Source organism: Thamnophis elegans, chromosome 8 (assembly GCF_009769535.1).
Source record: "Thamnophis elegans isolate rThaEle1 chromosome 8, rThaEle1.pri, whole genome shotgun sequence".
NCBI lineage: Eukaryota > Metazoa > Chordata > Lepidosauria > Squamata > Colubridae > Thamnophis > Thamnophis elegans.
Genome location: NC_045548.1, coordinates 78,743,765 through 78,754,611, shown reverse-complemented (window position 1 = coordinate 78,754,611; position 10,847 = coordinate 78,743,765). Strand labels below are relative to the sequence as shown.

Genomic DNA, 10,847 nt, shown 5'->3' with positions numbered 1-10,847 from the left:
AATTGAAAGTGAAACTTGCTGTTTGCTCCAGTGGCAAATTCTGGGAGCCAGATTTTTTTTTCTTCTGCTAATCAGGCTGTTTGCTGCAAGGAGGTAACTCAATAACTTATAGGTGGTACCTTGCTCAACAGTAGTAACTGTGAGAGGGATCTTGGAGTCCTAGCGGACAACCATTTAAATAGGAGCCAGCCGTGTGCAGCAGCTGCCAAAAAAGCCAACACAGTTCTAGGCTGCATCAACAGAGGGAGAGAATCAAGATCACGTGAAGGGTTAATGCCACTTTACAAGGCCTTGGGAAGGCCACACTTGGAATACGGCATCCAGTTTTGGTCGCCACGATGTAGAAAACATGTGGAGATCTAGAAAGAGTGCAGAGAAGAGCAACAAAGAGGATTAGGGGAGTGGAGGCTAAATCATACGAAGAACGGTTGCAGGAACTGGGGATGTCTAGTTTAATAGGAAGAAGGACTAGGGGAGACATGATAACAGTCTTCCAATATCTCAGGGGTTGCCACAAGGAACTATTCTCCAAGGTACCTGAGGGTAGAACAAGAAGCAATGGGTGGAAACTAATCAAGGAGAGAAGCAACTTAGAACTGAGGAGGAATTTCCTGACAGTTAGAACAATTAATCCGTGGAACAGAAGTTGCCTCCAGAAGTTGTGAATGCCCCAATCCTGGAAGCCTTTAAGATGTTGGAGAGCCGTTTGTCTGAAATGGTGTAGAGTTTCTTGCTGAATATGGGGTTGGACTAGAAGACCTCCAAAGTCCCTTCCAACTCTGCTATTGTATTTATTGTATTGTAATAACTATAAATGCCTATAGAATGTTCAAATTGTTAGACTGACTTTTTAAAGGCTGCTTTATTATTGTTCTAAACAACTTAACAAAATGAAGAAGCTTTTTAAAATCAATGCTTGATCTGAAGAGAGGCCCAGTGCTATTGTTTTAAAAAGTGATGTTCTTTTAAATAGCAGAGAATAACTATACTTCCAGAAAGCCACATCAGTTTTAACAGCATCTGTACAAGCGTAGTCTGAAATATAACACTACAAACAGTGTATGTTTTCGGTGCTGTTTGTTGTAAGGGGGCAAATTGCTGGGAGGCAGAAGCAGACATCCCCCCTCCCTTCTTTTCCTCCCCAAAATCTAGGTGCGTCTTATACTTTGGAGCATCTTATATTCCAAAAAAATACGGTAACCCCCCCCCCCCCCCCCCCCAAATGCTGGATTCTCAAATGTGTCTCTTTCCTTGGAAAAGGCCCTGGCGGAATGCACAGCCGGGATGGATCCGGATACCTGGAACGCTTACCACATCGTCAGCAACCGAGCCCGGGCTGTCTGCTACGCCACCCGCCAGATGCAGTTCAAACGCCGGGCGGAGCATACGGTGAATGCCCTGGTCTCTACCGCGGTCGGCCAGCTGGAGGCGATGAAAACGCTCAAGGTTCGGATGGCTCCGGGTTCCTGAGTTTTGGTGTGGAGATTGGTGTGTGTGTGTGTGTGTGTGTGTGCGCATCATGTGCTGGGATGAATGAGGAGAACGGCTGCATTCAACTTCATAACATCCCAGAGGTGCTTTTATTCCAAGAGGCAACTGGACTTCTGCCAACTTAGCAGTTCGAAAGGATGTAAAAATGCAAGTAGAAAAATAGGAACCACCTTTGGTGAGAAGGTAACAGCGTTCCATGCGCCTTCGGCATTGAGTCATGCCAGATGTCTTCGGACAGCGCTGGCTCTTCGGCTTTGAAACGGAGATGAGCACCGCCCCCTAGAGTCGGGAACAACTAGCATGCATGTGTGCGAGGGGAACCTTTACCTTTTACTAGACGGACAGGTTAAGCTCCTTGGCTGGTGACCCTTAGTTTCCCATCATTTCTGTGGTTTTTTTCCCTCCCGTGACAGAGGAGCCAGGAGGAGTTGAAGCTCCTCACCTCGGAGTCCTTGCAACGCGTCGTTAGCGCTCAGGAGGAGCTCCTCACCCAGCAAGAGACGCTGCGAGGTGGCCAGGCGCAGATGGAGGACTCTCTCTCCAGCAACCTGGAGCACCTGGTGCAGGAGAAGGCCCTGATCGCCAGTGGGCAGCAGCAGGTGGCTGAGCTGCTGGAGGGCATCACACGCAGGATGGGTGAGAGAGCGGCGAGCATTCCCCCGGGGCACCTCCAACCTTCGTCCGGGTAGTCCTCATTTGAACCAATATTTTTCTGTTGGCAACCCCGGGATTGAAAACCCCGGGCAGTAAAGTTGTTTTGCCGGATGAGAGAGGGATGGGTTGGAGAAGCATTCCCACGAGTGTCTTGATGACCTGAGAGTTCGGGACTCTCTGCTTCTCTTGGCCGACTGGACCTTGCGTGTCCTTTAACCCAAATGGGGCCAGTGGCCACTGACCATCGGAGAAAGGCTGCCTCTGTTTCTCTTCTCGCAGAAAACGTCAGCAGTCACCTGAGCCAGCAGGACGTGGAGCTTCAAGAAGGGCATCAGTCCATCCTGAGGGACCTGGGACAAGTCCAAAAACGGGCTCAAGAAGTCTACTCCAAAATAGGTTTGTGGTAGGAGCAGTTCAAGCTCCATCCCTCTCAAGCATAGCCCTGATGTGGTTACCTGGTTTGGTAATGAAACGTCTGCAAGAAACACACCAAGCTCAGAGAGCACCAAGGCCCTACAGTCCTCTTCCTCCTCCTCCTCCTCCTCTTCCCTGCAAACTCAACTCCCTTCTAGCACTGATGATATTAGCTAGTTGGGTCATGAAATGTCTGCAAGAAAGTCACCAAGCTACCAAGGACCCCACAGTCCTCTTCCTCCTCCTCCTCCTCCTCTTCCCTGCAAACTCAACTCCCTTCTAGCACTGATGATATTATCTAGTTGGGTCATGAAATGTCTGCAAGAAAGTCACCAAGCTACCAAGGACCCCACAGTCCTCTTCCTCCTCCTCCTCCTCCTCCTCCTCCTCCTCCTCCTCCTCCTCCTCCTCCTCTTCCCTGCAAACTCAACTCCCTTCTAGCACTGATGATATTAGCTAGTTGGATCATGAAATGTCTGCAGGAAAATTACCAAGGACTCCACAGTCCTCCTCTTCCTCGCAAACCCCTCACCCATCTAGCACTGATGATGTTTAGTTGGGTAATGGAATATCTGCAAGAAAGCAGGCAAGCTCGGAGAACACGAAGGACCCTTCCTCCTCCTCCTCCTCCCCCTCCTCCTCCCTCCACTCCACAAACCCTCTTCCCTTCTGCTACAGATGATGTTACCTAAGTTGGTAATCAAACGTCTGCAAGGAAATAACCAAGATTAGAGAGCACCAAGGACCCCATACATTTCCTCCTCCTCCTCCTTCCCTTTCTCCTCTTCCTCTTCTCTGCCCATCTTCCTTCTATTCTGAAGATGTTACCTAGTTGGATAATGAAACATCTGCAAGAAAGTCACCAAGCTCAGAGAGCACCAAGGACCTCACAGTTCTTCTCCTTCTTTTCCTTCTCCTTTTCCTTCCCCTCTTCCTTCCCCTTCTCCTCTTCCTCTTCTCTGCCAACCCTACTCCCTTCTGGTTCTGAAGACGTTACCTAGTTGGGTAATGAAACATCTGGGGGGGGGGGAAAAACCCACCAAGCTCAGAGAGGACCAAGGTTCCCATGGTCCTCTCATTCCTACACGTTGTTGGCAGGGTTGGAAGTCTACCACGCTTAGAAGAACTCAGAAGATGGGAAAGACTCAGTTGAGTTGAGGCCCGCGTGCCTTTCCTCTGGGCCTGAGACCTTCTTCCTCTTCTTCTAGACACCAACGTGGATTTGTTCCTGGCCCATCAGAAGCAAACCACCTTGTACCACGAGGAGTTACTGGGGAAACTGAGGAAGATGAACGAGACGTTTGGGCTGGTCCTTCAAACCATGGAGCAGATGCAGACCAAGGTGGAAGGGAGGCTACAGCACATCCACAGATTCATAACCTGGGCAGGTAAGGCCACCTCCGAGCAACAGGCCCACCGCCCGTTGAAAAGAGGCGCGGACACCCCAGGATATGCCATAAAAGGACAAGGTGGCAGCTGCCACGGCACAATAGAACCGTGGTGGTGAAACTATGCCACGCCTGCCACAGGTGCCAGACGGAGCCATATCAGGGGCATGTGAGCTCAGCTTTGGCGTGCGCTGATTTTTGGGCCTTCTTGGCTGTAGCAAGTTGTCTCATTCCGCATTGATGAAAAAAACCTTGTGGGGCCTCTTGTGTCTTGCAGGGTTCAGCTTGAGCTCCATCTATACTTGTCTCCTGCATGTGGTCTACTTCCTCCTGGTGGCGCTCCTCATGACTTTCCTGCAGGTCCCGGGCGCATCCCGTGCGCTGCTGCTGGTGGTGGTTGTGGCCAACGCTCTCTCTGAGCTCCACCACACCGTCTCCTTGGGCTTCAAGGCGCTCACCGGCCTCTTGGCGTTGTCTGTGGCAGGCAAGTCGGCGGGTTCCGTGGCTCTGTGGTTTCAGCCCAACTCTGCGATGGGGAACCTCTGGCGTGTGTGCAGAGCCCTCTCTGTGGGCGCGCACGCTGGTGCCAGCTGGTCTTCTGGTTTCCAGCATTCGGGCGCACAAAGACCAGCCAGACGGCCCACATGCGCACACTGGAAAGTGGAAGACCAATAATAGCAATAGCAGTTAGACTTATATACCGCTGCATAGGGCTTTCAGCCCTCTCTAAGCGGTTTACAGAGTCAGCATATCGCCCCCAACAACAATCCGGGTCCTCATTTTACCCAGCTCGGAAGGATGGAAGGCTGAGTCAACCCTGAGCCGGTGAGATTTGAACCGCTGAACTGCTGATCTAGCAGTCAGCTGAAGTAGCCTGCAGTGCTGCATTTAACCACTGCGCCACCTCGGCTCTAATGAATGCACCGTCCAGGTGGTCTTCAGCTTTTCCGGTGGGCGTGCGTGCATTCCAGTTTCGGCACTCAGTGGCCTAACTGATGACATGAAGGTTTACGTCATGCGCCAGGGTTTCATGTCAATTAAGAGCTCAGCCATAAGTGCCGTTTGTTGTATCTGGACTGACTTCCATCGGAGTTATTCTCCAGAGCGCAAAGTGTACTTCTTCCCTACCGTCAGATTCCAAACTCAATTTCTAATCCATTTTTGCCGGGCTCTTGGGCTGCAGCCGAGAGAGTGGCAGTGGGGCATACCTGGTTACGTCTTCCAGAGACCCCCGGGTGGGTGGGAAATTGATCTGACATTTTCAGAGCAGTTAAAACTTCCATGCTGCGTTCTCATCCAGGGTTTGAATGCCCAGTTTTGTTTAAAAAGACTAATAGAGTTAGATTTCTTGAGCCATCTATGTAGGTGCATATTTTACGAATTTGATTTTTTTTAAAAAAAACTCTGGCCTTTATTATTTTTATAAATAACTCAAGGGTGCGAACCTACTTAATACTCCTCCCTATTTTCCCCACGAGAACAATCTTGTGAGATGCGCTGGGCAGAGAGGGGGAGGGAGAGAGGAGGAGGAGAGAGAGAGAAAGGAGGGAGTGGGAGGGAGGGAGAGAGAGAAAGGAGGGAGAGAGGAGGAGGAGAGAGAAAGGATGGAGCAGGAGAGAGGGAGAGAGAAGGAGGAGAGAGAGAAAGGAGGGAGAGGAGAGTGGGAGAGAGGAGGAGGAGAGAGAGAAAGGAGGGAGAGGAGAGAGGGAGAGAGGAGGAGAGAGAGAAAGGAGGGAGAGAGGAGAGAGAAAGGAGGGAGTGGGAGGGAGGAGGAGGAGAGAAAGGAGGGAGTGGGAGGGAGAGAGAATGAGAGAGAGAAAGGAGGGAGAGAGAGGTCCAAAGTCACCCAGTTGGATTTCATGGCTAAGGCAAGACTAGAACTCGCTGTCTCCCAGTGATTGGTCCAAAGTCACCCAGCTGGTTTTTGTGTCCAAAAGCAGGATTAGAACCCCAAACTAGAATATTTAAAAGTGAATTCCAGGTTACAAGGAACAACATTTGTCATTTCCTCCTCCCTTGCAGTCAACATACTCCTAGAAAGAATCTGCGGCCAGGCTCTGAAGCACCGGAAATGGAGACCCCCTTTGCCCCTTCCCCACAAGGCTCCAGAGACCCCTGCTTGCAAAGTGGGGCTTAAGCCAGCCAAGCGCTGCCGGGTTACCTCCACGCCTGACAGGTAGGAAAACGGGAGCCGAGAATGCACTGAGCGTCATTTCTGTCAGCTTCTGACGTTTGTTTCTGGATTACATGATCTGAATTGCCTGTGCAAGTCAGTCTTCTTAGCACGGAGAGAATTCAATGGCCCTGAGGCTTTAACCGTTCGGTCAGATAGGTAGGCAGGGAGGGAGAGAGAGAGAGAGAGATGATGATGATGGATGGATGGATGGATGGATGGATGGATGGATGGATGGATGGATGGATGGATGATAGATAGATAGATAGATAGATAGATAGATAGATAGATAGATAGATAGATATGGATGGTGATAGATGATGGATGGATGATAGATAGATAGATAGATATGGATGGAGATAGATGATGGATGGATGACAGATAGATAGATACAAGAGTGATAGTGATACAGAGAGTGATAGATGATGCATAATGAATGATGGACAGATAGACGAAAGAAATACATAGATTAGATGGATGGATGGATGGATAGATAGATAAAGATGGATAGATGAATGACACAGACAGATAAATGATAGGATGAATGACAGACACAGAGAGACAGACAGACAAATAGTTGAGATGGATAGATGAATGACAGACAGACAGATAGATGTTAGGATGAAAGACAGAAACAGTCAGACAGAATGTTAAATGAGATGGATAATGAATGACAGACAGGTAGATGAAAGAAAGAAATACATAGATTAGACAGATGATAGGATGGATGGATGGATGGATGGATGGATAGATAATAGAGTGATAGTGATATAGAGATAGATAATGAATGATGGACAGATAGATGAAATAAAAATGCATATATTAGACAGATGATAGGATGGATGGATGGATGGATGGATGGATAGATAGATAATAGAGTGATAGTGATATAGAGATAGATAATGAATGATGGACAGATAGATGAAATAAAAATGCATATATTAGACAGATGATAGGATGGATGGATGGATGGATGGATGGAGATAGATAGATTGATAGAGATGGATAGATGAAAGACAGACAGACAGAATGTTAGATGAGATAGAATGAATGATGGACAGATAAATGATAGGATAGATGAAAGACAGATAGGATAAATAAATTTCATAGATGATACAAATAGGGAGATGATAGACAGCTAGATAGAGATGGGAGAGAGACAGAGGGAGAGAGATTGGGATTCAGTTCTGCAGAAGAAACATCTCAGGTGAGAAGGAAAAAGTCTTCAAGGAAAAACCAAGTCTTGATGCCTTTTGAAAAAGCACCTGTGGGACAATTCTATTGCAACCTTTTCAAAAACTGGTCTGCTGCTTAAAAAAGTAGAGTGATTTTTTCCCCCAAGCTGCTTGCAAAAATCCTGGAAATGCAGCTACCGGCCCTAAAATGGTTCTTGATTCCCCTTGGCAGAGATGAGGTGGGCCTCCTGGATGAGCTGGAGAAGCTGGAAGAGGTGAGCTACCTGTCAGGTGAGCAAGACTGCTGGGATAGAGGGCCTTTCAGATGGGGGGGGTGAGAATTGCCAGTGGTGGCCAGCAAGGTTTGACATGCAAAGTGGCATTTTAATAGCTTCGTGGAGAACTACTGTACTTTCATAGAGCTGTGGTGGCGCAGTGGTTAGAATGCGGCATTGCAGGGTGACTCTGCCCACTGCCAGCAGTTCGATCCTGACCAGCTCAAGGTTGACTCAGCCTTCCGTCCTTCCGAGGTGGGTCAAATGAGGACCCAGATTGTCGGGGGCAAGAGGCTGACTCTGTAAACCGCTTAGAGAGGGCTGGAAAGCAGCATGAAGCAGTATATAAGTCTTAGGTGCTATTGCTATTCCTTCCCTTTCCTTCCTTCCTTCCTTCCTTCCTTCTTTCCTTCCATCCTTCCTTCACCTCTGGTGGTGCAGTGGTTAGAGTACAGTACTGCAGGCTACTTCTGCTGACTGCCATCTGCCTGCAATTTGGCAGTTCAAATCCCAACAGGCCCAAGGTTGACTCAGCCTTCCCTCCCTCTGAGGTGGGTAAAATGAGGACCCAGATTGTTGGGGGCAAGAGGCTGACTCTGTAAACCGCTTAGAGAGGGCTGGGAAGCAGCATGAAGCGGTATATACCATATTTATCTGAGTATAAGATGCATCTTCCCCTCCCACATCCCAAAAAAAGATGGTGAAAACCTGGGTGCATCTTATACACTGAATACAGCATTTTTGGCCTCCTGAAATCCCATCCACTTCACAAAAATGGACGTGCAGAGGGTTTGGGAAGCCTGCAAAGTGCTTCTGGGGGGGCTTGGCAGGACAAAAATGATTTTAAAAAAACAAGCTGTTTTTTGCTCGTTTTTGCCCCCCAGGAGCACTCTACAAGCCTCCTAAAGGCTATGCATACTCATTTTTTCGGCAAAAAACGGGCCATCCTCCCGTCCCCCACGGCAGACTTTGACGATGAGGAGGTTGGGGAGGAATCTGGGCCAGTGCTGGAGTCTGGGGAAGGCTCTGATAGATGCCCTGCATCGGACACAGATAGAGTCAGGGCCGTCCGACATTTCCCAGCCAATGAAGAGGCAGCTGCCTTCGGAGGCTGAGATGAGCGAGGAGGAAGAACAGCTGGGGCCTGTTCCAGATGCACGTTATGCGTAGAGCTGTTAGGAGAGGAGAACAACGGAGGACAAGGAGTTGACTCAGGAAGCAAGGCACACATGGATGCTGAATGGCCCCTCCCTGGCCGGGGAATAAGTAGAAGGAAAGGGGAGCGGTGGTCGTAGGAGACAACAGTTCGTGTTTCTGAAGATTTCGCTCAAATGCGTTTCATGCCTCAGAGGGTGCTTGCCGGAACTTAATTTGCAGCCTTTCGGCTGGGACCTCAGGGCCGAGCAATTATCGCAAGGAATTGATAAGGTCTGGGACTGCCGTTAATTCCTTGCAGGAGTCTTGCCTGGCTTTTTGGTGGGTGAATGCCATTAATTCCCAAGAGGAAAATAAAGAGGGGTTTTTGTGACAAAGGACTCTGTTTCTTGCTTCTGCTAAGGCTGGGTCAGAACACCAGGCCTTGCCCTCTGCCGATCCCCCTCCCCGTTGTCTTTTGCAGATGGATTTCCTCTGAAAAAAGATTGCCTACCAAACGAGGGGGGTCTCCTTCCTTCCACCCAGGGAAGGGGGCAGGAGAGCAGAATGCTGAGTCCCTCCTTCCCTGCCCTGGCTTTGCGTCGCTTGAATTTGAGCCGTGGCAACAAACCAGAGGTAAACCAAAGACGTTGGCGCATGAGAAGGATCCCCATTGGGGATTCTCGCGGGGGCTGCAGGGATGATGGCCAGGTTCTCCAGCTGGCTATCGGGGTGTCGTGTTGCTAAAGAGAGATCCTCCCAATTGGGATGACTTTGCAATGCGGCCTGAGTGAGGGATGGTCTTGTGTGGGTGATTTTGTCAAGGCGAGCAAGAAAACCCAATCATTTGGGTTCTATTTTTTGTTTACATGAACAAAATCTTGCAAATGTGAAAAGGATTGCAGTTGCAAAAGCTAAACTCACACTAGACCCCTGTCTATGGAGACAACTCAATTATCCAGGTCATGGTTGTCCCAAAAAGGGAGTGGTGTGGTGGCCTAGAGGTGGAGCTCTCGCCTCACAGTCCAGAGGCTGGGAGTTCGATCCTAGGTAGAGGCAGATATTTCTCTCTCTGGGCACGATGAGAATATATCTGTCGAATATAACTCCGCATTGGCAACAGGGAAGGGCATCTGGCCATTCAAATACTCTGCTAGTTCTATTCAGTTGCCCAAACTCCCGGCAAGGGATTATGGGGTTGTTAAACGATGATGATGGTAGTGGTGGCTATTCCAAAGATGTTTTTCCAAAAGGCAACTGGACTTTCTGGGGGGGGGGGGGAGGTTCCTTGAAAATGTCTCGCTTCTCAGCTGAAGAAGAACGGAAGAAGCTTCTTGGATGAGAAGCGAAACGTTTCCAAGGAAAAGCTAAAAAAAAGCCCAGATGTGTTTTGGAAAAGAAAGCGCTGCGGTGGCACAGTGGTCAGAGTGCAGGAATGCAGGCTCCTTCTGCTGACTGCCGGCTGACTGCAATTTGGCAGTTCAAATCCCACCAGGCTCAAGGTTGACTCAGCCTTCCGTCCTTCCGAGGTCAGTAAAATGAGGACCCAGATTGTTGGGGCCAAGAGGCTGACTCTGTAAAGCACTTAGAGAGGGCTGTAAAGGACTGAAGCAGTATATAAGCCTAAATGCTATTGTCCTTTCTTCTGTCTCTCTCCTTCCTTCCTTCCTTCCTTCCTTCCTTCCTTCCATTTTCATTTCCTTCCTTCCTTCCATTTTCATTTCCTTCCTTCCTTCCTTCCTTCCTTCCTTCTTTGTAATTAGAGTGCAGTACTGCAGGCTCCTTCTGTTGACTGCCAGTTGACTGCAATTTAGCAGTTCGAATCTCACCAGGCTCAGGGTTGACTCAGCCTTCCATCCTTCCGAGGTGGGTCAAATGAGGACCCAGATTGTTGGGGGCCAGAGGCTGACTCTGTAAACCGCTTAGAGAGGGCAGGAAAGCACTGTCAAGCGGTATATAAGCCTAACTGCTAGTGCTAAGTTGGGAGGGAGGGAGGGAGGAAGGAAGGAAAGAAGGGCCGTGGTTGTGTAGTGGTTAGAGTGCAGTACTGCAGGCTCCTTCTGCTGACTGCCGGCTGATTGCAATTTGGCAGTTCAAATCCCACCAGGCTCAAGGTTGACTCAGCCTTCCATCCTTCCGAGGT

General features: G+C 49.2%; 1 protein-coding gene across 1 annotated transcript in view; it reads left to right on the top strand.

The window, feature by feature from the left end:
• The window catches only part of LOC116512070 (protein brambleberry-like), a 32,073-nt gene that overhangs the window by 18,598 nt on the left and 2,628 nt on the right, over positions 1-10,847 (top strand). The window contains exons 4-11 of the mRNA XM_032222346.1: positions 1,261-1,446; positions 1,905-2,127; positions 2,425-2,541; positions 3,768-3,947; positions 4,225-4,431; positions 5,970-6,123; positions 7,528-7,586; positions 9,189-9,340. Of these exons, the coding sequence (XP_032078237.1) occupies positions 1,261-1,446; positions 1,905-2,127; positions 2,425-2,541; positions 3,768-3,947; positions 4,225-4,431; positions 5,970-6,123; positions 7,528-7,586; positions 9,189-9,340 (1,278 nt within the window). The remainder of the gene's footprint in view (positions 1-1,260; positions 1,447-1,904; positions 2,128-2,424; positions 2,542-3,767; positions 3,948-4,224; positions 4,432-5,969; positions 6,124-7,527; positions 7,587-9,188; positions 9,341-10,847) is intronic.